The 17,050-nt window shown below is 44.9% G+C and overlaps 1 protein-coding gene across 2 annotated transcripts in view; it reads left to right on the plus strand.

Moving 5' to 3' along the window:
• Positions 1 to 17,050, plus strand: part of RFX4 (regulatory factor X4) — a 152,799-nt gene that overhangs the window by 90,119 nt on the left and 45,630 nt on the right. For both annotated transcript variants that reach the window (XM_069585249.1, XM_069585250.1), the window contains 4 exons: positions 3,399 to 3,562; positions 9,302 to 9,402; positions 11,416 to 11,474; positions 15,662 to 15,806. In XM_069585249.1, coding sequence (XP_069441350.1) covers positions 3,399 to 3,562; positions 9,302 to 9,402; positions 11,416 to 11,474; positions 15,662 to 15,806 — 469 coding nt within the window. The remainder of the gene's footprint in view (positions 1 to 3,398; positions 3,563 to 9,301; positions 9,403 to 11,415; positions 11,475 to 15,661; positions 15,807 to 17,050) is intronic.

Consider the following 17,050-nt stretch of genomic DNA (forward strand, 5'->3'; position numbering starts at 1 on the left):
GTGAAAGTGAAGTCGCTCAGTTGTGCCTGACTCCTAGCGACCCCATGGACTGCAGCACACCAGGCTCCTCCACCCATGGGATTTTCCAGGCAAGAGTGCTGGAGTGGGGTGTCATTGCCTTCGCCGCCGGCAGACATTAAATGCTCTTAAATGCAGAGTAGGAGGAGAGGTTGAAACTGGATAACACGGCATCTACAAATGCTGCTCCAGTGACAGAACTGACGGCAGTTCTCAGTGCCAGTTGGACAGACTTGAAAAAGACAGATGGCTGTTCATGCGAGTGATCCTCTACAGATTTGTTTTAATGTACACAGTCGCTGATGCTTTCCAGAATTTCTGCTGGAAACTGACTCATAAAAAGAGAGTAGGGCTACATGCAAGGAGAACTTAGAAAGACAAATGAATTTAGAATCTACCAAATATTAGGAATCAACTGGGCAGTGCTTCTTATTCAGAGTTGGAAGGGCAGGCAGGGAAGTCCAGGACCTGGCCAGAGGCCAATGTCCCGGGATGAAATGGGATCTGGGGACAGCCAAGGGTTGTCTGGAGGGTGAGCACCTTGTCTAAGAGATGCGGCTATTTCCAGGCTGAGGCCAGCTAATAGCCATCCGTTATCCCAATGACAATAAGAGCCTTGATAGGTGAGCAGAGCCACCATGGGGATCCTGGCTGGGTGATGCTCAGAAACTTAGGCGAGGGTGTCTCAAGTGTTTATGGCAGTGCAGGGATTTCTTGGGGCTTCCCAGGTGGCACTAGTGGTAAAGAACCCACCTGCCAATGAAGGAGGCATAAGAGATGCAGGTTTGATCCCTGGGTTGGGAAGATCCCCTGGAGGGGGGCATGGCAGCCCACTCCAGTATTCTTATCTGGAGAATCCCATGGACAGAGGAGCCTGGCGGGCTATAGTCCGTAGGGTCGCAAAGAGTCAGACATGACTGAGGTGACTTAGCGCATATGCGTGCACTGATTTCTTATGCCTGGAAGTGGTAGTGCCTCCATAATATAGTAATTGTAATAGAATTTAACCTTTATTAGGCATTTACTATGTGCCAATCACTATAATAAGTACTTTTATAGGAGTCTTTACCAAAATTTGGTTGATACTATTTTAATTCCCATGTCACTGATAAAGAAACTGAGGCATAGAGATATTACCCCTCTAGCTGGTAGTGGGGACTTAAAGGCAGTCTTCACTCATCTGATTTTTAGTTGTTGTTGATTTTAATTTTCAGTCTGGTTGAAAACTTTGCCATATTTTCACTGTCATGTGATTAACAGAACTGTGACTTGAGTTTTACAGTGTACAAACCTGACCTCATTCACCTTGATCATGTTTTTGGCAATTAACCATTTTCCCTCTAGGAAGTCAGGGGGCATGCTTTTCTCTCCATTCCTCATCCATCAAGCCTCCCATCCAGTGTTTGCACTGAGAAGTCCAGCCAGGCCACAGGCATCAGGACAGTCTGTCCACCTGAGGCTGAGCTGATGTCACCAGGCTGGGGTCAGAGGTAACCTGTAAAAAGGAAAGCAAGACCCCACTCCTAATAAGGGCTTGAAGGACATCTGCAGGTTCCCAGGGTGGGGCCAGAAAGCTGGGAGGCAGGAGACAGTCCAAGGAGAGCCATAGGTCTCGGGAATGGGATAGAAGTCCAGTTATCAAGAGAAGAGCAAAGTAGCCATGGGATTGATTTATGGAAAGATAGGCAGACTTGTGCTCTATCTATCCATTTCCTGACTCGCTGTCTGGCTTTGGACAAATAAGTTAATCTCTGCAAGATGGGAGCAGCTATCCTCAACTGTAGTATCAACTGAGAGAAACTGTGCTAAGTTTCTAACATATAGTAGCACCCAGTAAATACATAATGCTGACACCAATAATTACACCACCTCCAAAGTGTTAGCTTCAAGTACTGAATTACTTCCTGCTTTGGATCAAGATTGACTTATAGAACCTGGGATATAGGCAGTGCTGTGCATGGGCTTCCGGAGTGCCCATCTCTGGAGGAAAGAATGATACCTGATCTAGGAACCAAATCGAGCTTGTAAGAATTCACAGCAATTCAGTTATTTCTTCCCTAACCTTAAGAAGAGTCATTCCTCAATGTTAGTTGTGTCTGACTCTTTGTGACCCTATGGACTGTAGCCCTCTAGGCTTCTTTGTCCATGGAATTCTCTAGGTAGGAACATGAAATGGTGTGCTGTGCTTAGTTGCTCAGTTGTGTCCGTCTCTTTGCAACTTCGTGGACTGCAGCCCACCAGGCTCCTCTGTTCATGGGGATTCATCAGGCAAGAATACTGTAATAGGTTGCCATACCTTCCTCCAGGGGATCTTCCCAACCCAGTGATCGAAGCCAGGTCTCTCGAATTGCAGGCAGATTCTTTACCGACTGAATCTCGAGGGGAGCCCACAGAGTGGGTAGCCTATCCCTTCTCCAGGGGGCCTTTCCAACCCAGGGATCAAACCTGGGTCTTTACATTGCAGGTGGATTCTTTACTATCTGAGCCACCAGGGAAGCCCCTTGAAAATGTTATTATATGCACTAAGTAAACATCCTCAACTCTGTCCATTCACTTCCTTTGTCTTGTCCCACCCCTCCCCCTACCTGGCTCTCTCACTGACCTCCAACTCACACCCTGGAAGATAGAGGTGTAGGGGCCTGCTATCCTGGTATTTACAACAATAATTCCATTTTGAGTACCTACTAGATTTCTGTCTGTTGCTAGTGGTTAGAGTTGTGGGTGGGGGGGTTGTCGTAGCTTACTGTCCAGATATCACCATCTAGCATCCCGTAATAACACCAGCCAGCCAAGGCTGCAGCAAAGGCTCTTTGAGAAAATGGTGGAATCTGGATACAAAGAGGCCCTTGCAGTTTATCAATTTGGGGGCACATGTGCATCAGGAGACTTCAGTTTGTAGCACCTACTCTCTTTCCTCCTAGACATATTCCTTTTACCAGCAGCTCATCACTGTTCTCTTCCTTTCCAGAACTCCTTGAGGCCCCCAGGGCACCAACAGGCCCAAAGAGTAGTTCTAGTGCTCCAAGCTTTTTAGAAGCCATGTCCCACTTTCCCTTTCTTAACCTTTTTACGCAGACCCCAGTAAGTATGAAGGGGCCGATGGGGTGACAAGCTACTCCTCTCTCCCAGGGCAGAGCAGACCCCAGGCTGCCAGGCCAGGTGCTCCTCCAGCAGGGGGCATGCACACAGATGGCCAGGGTCAGGACTTGGGATGGGAGGACCTTCCAAAGCTCCTAATCCACCCCAGGCTGAGAGCCTCTGCGTCTGCAGGGGGAGCAGAGAAGAGCACTGTGGACCAGAGTGGCCTTGGCCAAGTCCCCAGGCTCTGCCGGGAGGGCCCTGTGTAACCTCATGGTTCTTCTCTCTGTGGGTCAATACAGGTTCAAAGTTTCCTTCTGCACTTTTGGCAAGGAATGCCGCCCCACATGCTGCCTGTGCTGGGCTCCTCCACGGTGGTGAACATCGTCGGCGTGTGCGACTCTATCCTCTACAAGGCTATCTCCGGAGTGCTGATGCCCACCGTACTGCAGGCGCTACCTGACAGGTGGGCACGCTTTTTCTCCTATCCCCGTGTGGCAGGTCCTCGGCCATTTCTCAGTTATGGAAAATAACTGTGCGTTCTTTGGGGTCCTCCCTTGTAAAGATAATTAATTTTGTTGTTGCTGTTCAGTTGCTGTCATGTCTCACTCTTTGCAACCCAATAGGCTGCCACACTCCAAGCTCCCCAGTCCTCTTATCTCCTGGGGTTTGCTCAAGTTCATGTCCACTGAGTCAGTGATGCTATCCAACCATCTCATCCTCTGCCGCCCCCTTCTCCTTTTGTCTTCAATCTTTCCCAGCATCAGGGTCTTTTCCGATGAGTCAGTTCTTTGCATCAGATGGCCAAAGTACTGGAGCTTCACCTTCAGCATCAGACCTTCCAATGAATATTCAGGATTGATTTCTTTTAGGATTGACTGGTTTGATCTCCTTGCTGTCCAAGGGATTCTCAAGAGTCTCCTCCAGCACCACAATTTGAAAGCATAAATTCTTCAGCACTCAGCCTACTTTATGGTCCAACTCTAAAGTCTGTACATGACTACTGGAAAAATCACAGCTTTGACTGTACAGATCTTTGTTGGTAAATGATGTTTCTGCTTCTTGCTACACAGTCTGGGTTTGTCATAGTTTTTCTTCCAAGGAGCAAGTGTCTTTTAATTTCATGGCTGCAGTAACCATCTGCAGTGATTTTAGAGCCCCTCCCCCCCAAAAATATCTGTCATTACCTCCACTTTTTCTATTTGCCATGAAGTGATGGGACCAGAGGTCATGATCTTAGTTTTCTGAATGTTGAATTGTAAGCCAGCTTTTCCACTCTCCTCTTTCCCTCTCATCAAGAGGATTTTCAGTTCCTTTTTGCTTTCTGCCATTAGACTGGTATCATCTGCATATCTGAGATTATTGATATTTCTCCTGGCAATCTTGATTCCAGCTTGTGAGTCATCCATTCTGGCATTTAGCATGATGTACTCTGGATAGAAGTTAAATAAGCAGGGTGACAATATACAGCCTTGACATACTTCTTTCCCAATTTTGAACCACTCCCTTGTTTCATGTCTGGTTCTAACTGTTGCTTGCTTCTTGACCTGCATACATGTTTCTCAGGAGGCAGATAAGGTGGTCTGATATTTCCCATCTCTTTAACAATTTCCCACAGTTTGTTTGGATCCACACAGTCAAAGGCTTTAACATAGTCAACGAAGCAGAATTGGACTTTAAATTTTAAAGTATAAGACATTAAATTTTATTTATATTTTTAAATATAAGTAAAAAAGTTTAATATTTTAAACCACTTGTACTTTTCAAAACTTTCTTGTGGTCCAATGGTTGGGACTTCACTTTTCAGTACAGTGGATGTGAGAGCTTCCCTGGTTGGGGAGCTAAGACCCCACTTGCCGTGCAGCCTGAAAACAAAGACATAAAACAGAAGCAGTATTGTAACAAATTCTATAAATACTTTAAAAAATGGTCCATCCATGTCAAAAAATAATCTTATAAAACAAGATACAAAACATTAAAAAATTCAAAAAGTATGACATGGTACACAGTGAAACGTCTCTCCGTTCTATTCTTCTTCCCAGACACCCAGGTCCCCTCCCACAAAGCATCAAATAGAAACATTTTCTTGCCGGGGGGTGGGGGGGGCGGCATTCAGATCTGCTATTAACATGTAACCAATGCATGACATATACTTTTTAAATTTAATTTAATTTTTAATTGGAGGATAGTTACTTTATAATATGTTTTTGTCATACATCAACATGAGTCAGCCACAGGGACACATATCCACATCCTCTCCCTCTTAAACTTCCCTCCCACCTCCCTCCCCATCCCACCCTTCTAGGTTGTCAGAGAACACCAGCTCTGGGTTCCCTGTATCATACAGCGAATTCCCACTGGCTGTCTGGTTTACAACTGGTAATGTATTTGTTCCAATACTACTCTCTCAAGTCTTCCTACCCTCTCCCTCCCCGACTGAACAGTCTGTTCTTTATGGCTGTGTCTCCTCTGCTGACGTGCGAATAAGTTCATCTGTACCATCTTTCTAGATTCCATATATATGCGTTCATATACAATATTTGTTTTTCTCTTTCTGACTGACTTCACTCTGTATGGGCTTCCCTTGTGGTTCAACTGGTAAAGAGTCTGCAACATGGGAGACCTGGGTTCAATCCCTGGGTTGGGAAGATCCCTGGAGAAGTGAAAGGCTACCCACTCCAGTATTCTTGCCTGGAGAATTCCATGGATAATCGATGGAGTTGCAAAAAGTTGGACATGACTGAGCAACTTTCACTCACTTCACTCTGTGTAATAGGCTCTCGTGACACCCTATATATGCTGTTCTGTACCTTGTTTCTAAAAGGAACAAGTCTTGAAGACTGTGTTGGACAGCTTCTGTGCCCCTGCAGAGGAAGGCTCCGCTGTGTTCTGTGCCGCCTTCTGCCCTGTGAGGTGCAGCGGGGCAGGGTAGACTGTGTGGAGCCCCTTATGGGGCTCCATTTCCCTTTGGCTTCCAGCTCAGATCAGCCAGTGTGAAGGTTGGGGTCAGCAGGGAGGTCAGAAGGAGGGAGAAGAGTGAAGTCGGGAGACTGCCTCTCTGCTTGCCTCCCTGTGAGGTCACCTCTGGCTGGCCACGTCCTCCTTGGGGCTCTGCACCCCTTCAGGCAGCCTCTCTCTCCCTCCACGCTGTCCTTTGGGTGTGAGGTGGGTGACAGCCTGCTGGCCCTAAACCCGGGTTGCTGCAGTCACCCTTATGGGTTCACCTATGCATATCCATGCCTTTATGACTTGTCCCCTGTAAATAAACTCCACTATTTTGAGTGGCATCTGTTTCCTGTCGGGACTGTTACAGAGAGCATTCTATATCCACCCATGATGAAGTTTGTTTTTTTCTTCTCTCTTAACACCTGCATATTATGCCTTTGTGTTGAGTTTAATTTTTGCCTTCATGTTTCCAGTCTTGTCCCACTACTCTACAGTGCTATGATGAATAATGTTCTCAGTACATTCTTTTATACAGTGCAGTTTGTTAGTTTCCTAGGGCTGCAATAACAAAAAGTACTGCAAACTGGGTAGTCTGAAAAAATATATATATATGCCTCACAGTTCTGAAGGCTGAAAGTCTGATATCAGGGTGCTGTCAGGGTTGCTTCCTTGGGCTTCCCAGGTGGTGCTAGTGGTAAAGAACCCACCTGACAATGCAGGAGACAGAAGAGACACAGGTTTGATTCCCGGGTTAGGAAAATTCCCTGGAGAAGGGCATGGCTACCCACTGCAGTATTCTTGCCTAGAAAGTCCCAGGGACAGAGGAGGCTGGCAGGCTACAGTCCATGGGGTCGCAGAGTTGGACACAGCTGAAGCAACGTGGCGCACATGCACGCACAGGGTTGGTTCGTTGCAGAGCCCGAGAGAAGATCTGTCCCACACCTCTCTCCCAGCTTCTGATGGCCACCATCAGTCCTGGGCACTCCTCGGTTTGCAGCTGCACCACTCATCTCTGCCTCCATCTTCACACTGACCCCCACTCTATATCTCACTGTCTCTTGTAAAGACACTTGTCATTGGATTTAGGGCCCACCCAGTTAATCAAAGGTTTCATCCTAAGATCCTTAATTTAATCACATATCTAAAAACCCTTTTATCAAATAAGGTCAACTTAATGGGTTCCAGTGGACTTATTTTGGGGGAAACAACCCTTCATCCTACTGCATAGAGTATACATGCAGGATCAATTCCTAAAGGGCTCAATTCCTAATTCAAAGCCTACGTGACTTAAACTTTTCACAGTGAAGTTTTAATTTGCATTTATCTTATTATGAATGGCATTAAATTATGGAATTATTCTATCTTTTCTTCACAGATTTAAGGTGCCTCCTATTTTATGTAGTAAATGTTATATGTTATATATATTGGTACTATTTCTAGCTTTCCTAGTCTATACCATTCATATTGCTGAATATTCATGTTCTATGCTTCCCAGGTGGCGCTAGTGGTAAAGAACCCAGCTGCCAATGCAGGAGACAAAAGAAACGTGGGTTCAATTTCTGGGTTGAGAAGATCCCCTGGAGGAGGGCATGGCAACCCACTCCAGTATTCTTGCCTGGAGAATCCCGTGGACAGAGGAGCCAGGCACTCTATAGTGTACGGAGTCACAAAGAGTTGGACACGACTGAAGCGACTTAGTATGCACCCACGCATATTCATGCTTCAGGGTCACGCTATCTTTAAGCTTTGTGCTTTTTTTTTTTTCCTCTCTTGAAATACAGAATTTTATTTAGAAACTGTATAAAAATAGAAAAAAAAAAACAAAACCCTGTCAAGAAAGACCAGGTGGAAAATGGGTTCCCAAGAAAATGGAATTTTAGGGCAACAAAAGTCTAAAAGGCCACAAAAGAGAAATAGCACCAGTGTTATTTGAACAATGGCTAGTTACTTGCATTTTTTGGCATTGTTAATCACTGAATCTGGGTTTTCCTCTGAATTCCACACAGAGCATGCACTACACAACAATTTTATCATACAATACCTGCTTGCTACACACATTTCAGGACAAGCTACCACCAGAAACAAATCAATACAAATACATCAGGAGCTGAGCAGTCTCGGTAGTGGGTGACACACACGTTGCAGAATTCTGCCAAACAAAGGAACTGAGTCGGCTGTGAGCAAAGCAAATGAGGGGGTTAAGGAATGAAATATTTTAAATATTAATAATTAATTCAGACATGGTACTCTATTTTCTGCAAAAGAAAATTAACATTTAGTAACATGCTAACATTTTTATCTCCAAAGAGATTAGTGTACTGGCAAAGTATTCCAATAACAGTGGAGGGCTGTGGACAGCAGGTACCAAAACAGCCTTGTGTTTTTAAATGTATTTTAATATTTGATAGGCTAGCTCCTCATACTTACTTTCTTTTGTAGAATTTTCCTCTTATTGTCAACACAGTGGCATGGTGGTTTTAAGTGTTTGTGTGTGCATGTACGTACATATTGAATATATGTACATATTTAAAATTTGTCAGTTAGAAATGCATGCTCTGTTTTTAGGGGTGAAATGATACAACATCTTGAATTTGCTTAAAACACTCTAGAAAAGAAAGAGTAGCATGTTATAAATCAAACCGGCAAAATGTCTCTAATTATTCATGCCGGGTCATGGGTATTGGAGGTTTAAAGTTTTTCATAATAAAAGTATTAAAAGCAAAACTTAACAGAAAGTAGAGTGCCCACTGAAATAGAAAACACAAGAAAAGAACCAGGTGTGATGGGGGAAATAATGAATTCTGTTTGAACGTGCTTAATTTGATGAATCTTTGAGGGCTTTGAAATGGCGGTGTCCCCGGGGCTGCCTGCCCCATCGCTGAGTTGCTGCTTTCAGTGACTCCTAATGGTTGCAGTCAAAACACCATCAGAGATCATAAGACTCTGTAGGGCCCTGCAGGGAGGACTGTGGCCTGTACTGTAGGGAACACATGAAGCCCTTTGTTGCTGTTGTTGTTTGGTTGCTAAGTTGTGTCTGACTCTTCTGCAGCCCCCATGGACTGTAGCCTGCCTGCCAGGCTCCTCTGTCCATGGAATTTCCCAGGCAAGGATGCTGGAGTGGTTGCCATTTCCTTCTGCAGGAAATCTTCCCGACCCAGGGATCGAACCCACATCTCCTGCATTGGCAGGTGCATTCTTTAACCGCTGAGCCACCTGGGAAGCCCACGAGGTGCTAACCATGTGTCATTCCTCTTTCTAGCTTGACTCAGGTGATTCGGAAGTTTGCTAAGCAGCTGGATGAGTGGCTAAAAGTGGCTCTCCATGACCTCCCAGAAAATTTGCGAAACATCAAGTTTGAATGTAAGTACTAAGTTTGGAAGCAGAGGGGAAGCGAGGGTAACACTTTAGTACCAGGTATTTTACACAGGTTGTTAATAAAATAATAAGAGCTAACAATTTACTGGTGCCTACAAAGCACTGAGTACTATGCTTAGCACTTTCCATGCATTAATTTAGTTGATCCTTACAAAATGTTTATTACAGGTGGCACACCTCTCCTTTACAGAAAATGAAACAGGCTCAGAGACAGAGTCAGCGGCAGAGGGAGGTCTGTCTGTCTGACGTCCATGTTTCTGCTGTCACCTCCACACTTTTTATTCTAGTTAGTCCTCACTCACTCGCTGATGTAGAAAACAATATCCCTCTGCTGCTGATGAGGCTCAGAGAAGCAAAGAACGTTCCCCAAAGCTACACAGCCACATAGCTGGTAATTAGGGGCCAGAAGTTGAACTCATATCTTTCTGACCCTAAAACTGAGATTTCCCCGAAGCTCCTGCCCACAAAATGGGGCTAACAGGAGATGAAAAACAGCTTCAGGGGTCCACATATTTAATTCTCTGCCTAAGGGGAAAGCAAAATTAATATTTCTCACAGGGTATTGGGACTATGGATCTTTTCTCTGACAAGCGTCACCACTCAGTCCCCAGTAATCATTTTGCCTGAGAAAACTGGGCCTGTTTCTCTGGCTCAGTGTGTCCATACTTGTGGGAAGTCTCACGTGCCATTAAGTAAAGATGAAATGATTTTAAGCAAAACAAAGTTTTGAGGTATATGTTTCTTAGAGCTCCATTTGAAGACAGCTTGCCATTCTTGCCCGAAATAAGTGCCAGCAAGAAAAATGAAGGAGATCAAATTACCCTCTCTCCACAGGCAAAGGGGGCCCTTTCAGACTCCCTTTGAGGCCGCCTGCCGTGCCCATCACCTATTGATAAAGCCCGCTTTATTTCACGGCTCTCAGTTCTTTTCTTTTCACGAGCACTAAATTCCACATCACAAAGTTAAAGAAAAAGTAATTAAGGAGAAGGATTAACGATTGATCGCCCTGGAAAATTAGAAGTTCATCTGTCCCCCCACCCCACCCACCTACCCCTCATTCCTCCACCCCACGCCCTATTTTTCCAACCAGGCTGGCTCTGAGCACAAATTGGAATAATCCCAGGGAAATTTCTGATTGTTTCTTGACCAGTTCAGAAATTAATGAGAAGAATGCCCCGTGCCCATTTTAATTACGCTAGCAAAACAAACCTGTTGAAAGTCTGAAGCCAGGAGGTTTGTTGCACCTGCCACCTGTGGGTGCCTGGAGGCACCCGCTCTCCCCAGGGAGCCTTGGGGTTGCGCTTGGAGAACTTCCAAGGAGTAGAGACATACTCCTCTCCAAAGGACTCTGTAAGGACGAAGATCTCGGACTGGCATGTGGCTTGTCTGCTTCAAAATCTACAGATATAAGATCACCCCACTTCAAAGCATCAGCCTGTTATGTTAGCAGAGAACCCAGTCATCAAAACACACCAATTGGGCATGGAGACCATTGGTTGAAAACGACAGATTGTGAATACAAAGCCATATTCAAGGTGCTGCCCAGGGTTCCATCCTAGGAGCAACCCTGCTCAATCAAGGTTTCCTAGTAGATACACTACTTTTTAAAGGGCCTTCTTCAAAGCCTCCACTTGATTCCTGCAATTATTTATGGGGAGAAGAGATTGAACTTGCAATTAGCGAAATGAAAGACAAGTAAATAATTGCTTTTACTCACGGTTGATTGACGCCACAATTTCTCACACCTGCCAGTGTGGAGTGCAGGCAACTTTGAAATATGTACCCCAAATATCGCCATCTTAGGAAATAGCTGTCCAAATGGGAGAACAAAAGAGCAGATGCAGGGTTTCATCAGCAGGTAATAGAAAATAGTGTTGGACCATGCATGAGACAAAGTTAGGCAAATAAGGAAGCTACTTTTGAAAATCGCCCCTGGAAAATCCCAGGTCAGACCATAAAGCATGCAAGTATTTCATACTCACTCTTTTCTTCTTGCAGTGTCAAGAAGATTTTCCCAAATCCTGAGACGGCAAACATCACTAAATCACCTTTGCCAGGTAGCTGTCCTGTGTTATACGTTCTAACGACTGCTAAGTCATTGCAACTGAGGGGCAAATCCACGGGAAACTCTGGAGCGGCTCCATCAGGACGTGGCTGTTTAACAGTACACTGTCATGGGACTTCTCTGGTGGTCCAGTGATTAAGACTTCACCCCCACCCCCACCCCCCACCCCCCCCCGCCAGTGCAGGGGGTCCAGGTTCTATCTCTGGTTTGGGAGCTATGGTCTCACATACCTTGTGATGAACAAACCAAAACAGAAAACAGAGGCAATATTGTAACATTCAATAGAGACTTTAAAATGGTTCCACATCAGAAAAGTGTTTTAAAAAACACTAGTACACTCTCACTATTATCTTGAATTTCTACAGATAAGGGATGGAAATGTTAGCCAATCACCAAGTGGTTTCAGCTAACATAGAAAATGATTTCTGATGTCATTTGTCCATTAACCCTTTAGATACCCTAGGTCCACAAGTTTGCATTTTGCTTGAGTACGTCAGGGTTCCTCAGGCACTGTTGCCTTTGGGGCTGGGTGATTCTTTATTGTGGGGAGTTGTTTTGTGTATTGTAGATGTTTAGTAGCATCCTTGGCCTCTATTTACTCGATGCCAGGAAGGCCGCCCACCCCCAAGTACCACTTCAATTGCAACTGTCAAGAATGCCTTCACCATTGCCACATGTAACCTAGGGGGGTGCAGAATCACCCCAATTTTGTTTTGCCCCAGATTTCTGTCCTTTTTAGCACAGAAGTGATATGTACTCACTACAAAAAAAAAAAAAAAAAACGAATAAAGGTATGTATAGTAAAAATTAGAAGATCCCACTCTAGTTCTGTAGTTCTAACTGAAGGCATAAATCTTTGCATTTCTGTTCATTTTGCACCTCAAGGAAGCAAATCTAAGTCTGTTAAGGCAGTCCACTAACATTCATTAAAATATGAATGACCTTAAAGCAGAGGGGACAAACTGGTGGCTACAGGTCAAATCTGGCCCTCAGATGTATGGCGTTATTTTTGTTTGACTGGCATAGGTTCAAAAATATTTTTTCATTTAGTCACTAACAGTGGAAACTAGGAGATGACAGCTAAACACCCACATTTTCTGTAGAAAACTTTTAAGAGCTGCCACCCCAGAACTAATTCCCCCAGCGTAGCAAGCAGCCGGATGGGCTGAGTGTCTTCATCATCAACCCCGCTTTCTCTTACGCTTGGCCCACCTCGCTCATGAGTGTCACCTGTCTGCCTTATGTGTTCGGGTCTGTAACCTCTCCCTTACACTGGTGGCTTCAGATTGGTGCTGGTTACTCAAGGTCGAGGTGGTGATGGGGGTCTCTAGTTGGAGTGGCCTGAAGGAAGGCGCCAGGCCAGGAACCAGAAAGTATAAAAGTACCCCCCAATACACACACACACACGTCACTGTTCCAGCCCTGCCCCTGGAATAAAATGGCACAAAGGGTGATTTGGAGACCAGAGGGAGACGCTCCACACTCATGCTGTCACAGAGCCCACCTCGGGGCATTGCTGTGGGGTAGGGTAGAGCCTCACAGATGGGTGGGATTCAGGAAATAAGATGAATATTAACGAAATAAACACTGCCAGGGTTAGTTTTTAAATCCTACCTCTCTCCATCAAAAGGTTTTAGGATGGACTCGACATAAGCCTGAGGGTTCCATTATATCACTAAACACGTAACATCTACCCATAAAGATCAAAAGTTTCTTGTTAAATGTTTTCTGCTAAATTTATATTGCATGGATGTGTATCTTGTTAAACAAAAACAATAATAATTTTATAATAACAAAATTAGCAATTTGATAGAAGCAAACATTTCCAGCCATTAAGGATGGTAAATTCTAGCTCATGGAAAGCCATATTCATCATGGGTATTGGGTCTTGGGAACTGTCATTTTTGTCTTTGTAGCTTACATATTTATTAAATATAAAATATTTTAATGTGTGTATAGAATTAATTGATTTGAGGTATTCTTTTACAAAGGAAAAAAAGAAACATTGTCATATTTCTGAGGGTGACTGTCTTCTGGTTCTTTTCCCCAGCTTGGAAGAGACAATCTTAGGGTCATATCAGGGAAATAGAAATGGTTTTAGGACATAGAACTAGACACTTAGGAAGTGTGGAAAGGCTTGACCCTTTAATGTACCAGGTAGTAAAAGCATCCACTTGCATGCCTACAATAGCCTACATGCTCATGTGCACACACAGACACACTCTTTCCACTTTCCAGACAGACAGTATGTAAGTTAATCAGCAATTATTACCTTTCCCATCTTCACTGGATAGCCACCAGACACATTCCTGGACCAGCCAAAGGATCAGGATTAGTGAGGGGGATGAGACATCATGTAACATCTCAGCTAATATCCCAGCGAGCTTTCCTAAACACACACAAAGCAAGTCAGACGAAACAACATCTGACCAAATGCCCACCCCCACCCCCACCCCTCAGATACTTAAAACCAAGAGCCAAATATTCAGGCCCTTCTGGATACACTAAGTGGGCAACTTGGCATTCATATCTCAGCCATTCATCCCACAAAATCCTTTGAGTGCCTACTGTGTGTACCAGACATTTATGCTTATATCCCAGACACTTGGCCTCAGCAGGAGGAAAAAAAAAAAAAAACCCACCAAAAGAATGAAAAGTGATAAGTGTTATGAAAGAAAGTGAGTGGAAATAGAGGATAACTGGGCATTTTAGATCCTATTCAAATGGTGTGGCTAGAGAAGTCCTCTGCATGGGTGCTGCACTTCACTTGGAGCACACATGATGGCCAGGAGGCCAGGGCAGGGTGAGAGAAGAACATTCCAGCAGCGGGAGCAGTCAGTGCAAAGGCCCCTGAGCTGTCAGTGCCCTCCCAACAAAGAGAACCGACCTGCATGACAGAAGGCCCATTTAGTGGGCTCTTACTCCCTGAAGCGTGCACCTTGCAAACATTACCCCAAGGAATATCCAACAGTGGCGCTCCAAAAGAAATGCATACTATTATATCTCTATTTTAGAGGTCAGGAAATGGAAATTAATCTTGCCTGCCTCTGATCAATCAGCTGGTCAGCAGCAAGGTCAGGATTTGAACTCAGTATGTTTGAATCCAGAATCTGAAATTTCCATATTCAGTTGTTCTCATTATCATTAGAAATCAACCCAACTCACCTTTCATGTATTCATATATTCTGGCTGCCTGTGTCCTTCAAGGCGTTCTACACTGATATGAGGAAGATTTTACCTGAGCTCAGACAGTCTACGTGTAAAAGGGGCTGTCAGTATTTACATCTGATTGGAAATTCACAAGCATTAGGAGAGTTAAAAGGTCCACTGTCTTTGAAATCTTGTTTCATTAAAGACATTTTTGAAAACATGCAAGGAAAGGAAATGATTCTGGAAATGTTTTTCTTTGCTTTTATCAGTATTGTTCCAACTTGCTAGTTCCAACTATTGTTCCGAGTATTGTTCTAGCTCTCAAATTTAAATTCTGCTATGAGGATTGCTGGGGAAGCCACAGATTAAACACAGACACACTCACATTCACACTCACATTAACAAACCACTGAGCTGTAAGGTAGAGTTTTCCTTTTCTTCTACCTCAATTATTCATCTTTGTTTTAGTCATTATAGTCACATAAAAACCGAAAAACAAAAACGTAGACCATAAATTGCTTCCGAATGTATTTAGATGAAAAATACACCTGGTAACATTTCTGAGGTTGAAATCTATCATAGTCCCAAGGATAGTGGGACCTTTCCAAAATCTGAGCCTGTCAATTCTCAGGTGCTAGAGACATGGGTTGTTAAACACAGAGCTCTCACCCAACAAGCTCCCATCAGGAGGCTGACAGATCTCTGGGCCTAATCCCACTGTTCCACCAGGTCAAGACCAAAGCCGGGGGTGGGAGGGGGGTGGGGGGGGAGGGGTGGGGAATAGCAGGTTTGTTCTGGCCTAGGCCACCGGGGGGTAGTTTCTTATAAACAGAGACATGAGGAGAGAGCCACAGAAAACAGTATACAGATCTTCCAAGTTACAGACTCATCTTCTGAGTTTTCTTGAATTTCAAAGCACTTAGCGAAGCCCCATGAGCAGATTCATTAAAAAGAACTGAAAGGAAATAAAGGGAAGGCTTTGAACTTAACAACCCACGAGCTAATGAGTTTATTGGATTGCATTTCCAGGCATCTCGAACAGTGATCCACAGTGCAGACATCACGTTCCAAATGCTGGAAGACTGGAGGAACGTGGACCTCAACAGCATTACCAAGCAAACCCTTTACACCATGGAGGACACTCGTGATGAGCACCGGAAGCTCATCATCCAGTGTAAGATGCTCCACCAGGGCGTGTGTCTTTTTATTTGTTTAAAAAGAAAGAGTATGTTGGTAAACAAAGTGGCACACTCCCACCCTGTCCTTCTCCCTGGGATCTCATCCCTCCTGTTGTTCCTGTTAAAGTGGTTGGCTCAGGTGGAGGAGCTGGTTGATTTACAAGGACGTGGGTCCACATTGCTGGGGAAAATGGGTTCTGGGATATCGGGCGGGACACATCAGGCATTCCCTGGGTGGCATTAACAAATGAGGAACAAAGCTTGCCACCTCTCTTGGCGTACGTCAGCCTGGAGGCAACTGGATATGCTGCCTGCTTTTCCATGGAGAGTCACGGGAGTCAGCCCACATATTGGCAGGTGAACCTGTCAATCACAGCAGATATCTGAGAAGGAAGTGGATGGTGACTTACTTCTGTGAACCTGTGGCCCCTGTGGACAAAGACTGGGAGACTATTGCTCCTGATATTATCCTGATATTGCTGTTCTTGGCAGCAGAGGACATGGGAGGACTACAAAACACCACCATCCTTAACATATCTGTGCTTTTCCTCAACAGCCCATCACAGTCTCTGCCTGGGGAATCCCCTAGACCAGAGTCTGTTGACTTCTTCCTTTCTTAATTCAGCTGGCCCTTCTCATGCTTCTGGGCTTAGGGGGCTGGGGGAAGCGAGCATGAGGACAGAGGGTGAGTCCGCATTAGCTCTCAGGCAGCTTGGTGCTGATGTCAACCAGGAGGAAGGGGATATGGCAGCTGCTGCACCTTCTGAGAGGAGGAAGACCCAAGAACCTCATAGTAACATCATTTGGGAAGCTGCAGAGTGAGGTTCCCCTGAGAAGAGGGGCCAGCTCTCCTGAGAGCCCTCAGCCCCTTCAGTTTCTACTATACCCCCTCAACACTGTTGTCTTGCAGGAAGACTTTCTGCCTCCAACCTAAGTAGGTCATGTTTATAAACAGAGTTCTCAAAGGTGCTCCTATTAGGGACCTCTTTTCAACAGCAAATGGAGCAGCTGAAACATTGCGCCATGTCCCTCGAGTTTCTTTCCTGGTGACCTCAGGGCTCCTCTCAGGCTCATATTTCTTCCTCTGCAACAGCCTCCAGCCTGCTTTGCCCTGTTGAGAATGTTAGAGATTGTCGCTAAAAGGATAATTCAGCTGATACACTGCCCAGTTTATGCCAGATCCTGTGTCATGAGGGAAGATTCACTTCTCACCCCCATATTACAGATGAGCAAACTGAGC

The sequence above is a fragment of the Ovis canadensis genome, chromosome 3, assembly GCF_042477335.2.
Source record: "Ovis canadensis isolate MfBH-ARS-UI-01 breed Bighorn chromosome 3, ARS-UI_OviCan_v2, whole genome shotgun sequence".
Classification (NCBI taxonomy): Eukaryota; Metazoa; Chordata; class Mammalia; order Artiodactyla; family Bovidae; genus Ovis; species Ovis canadensis.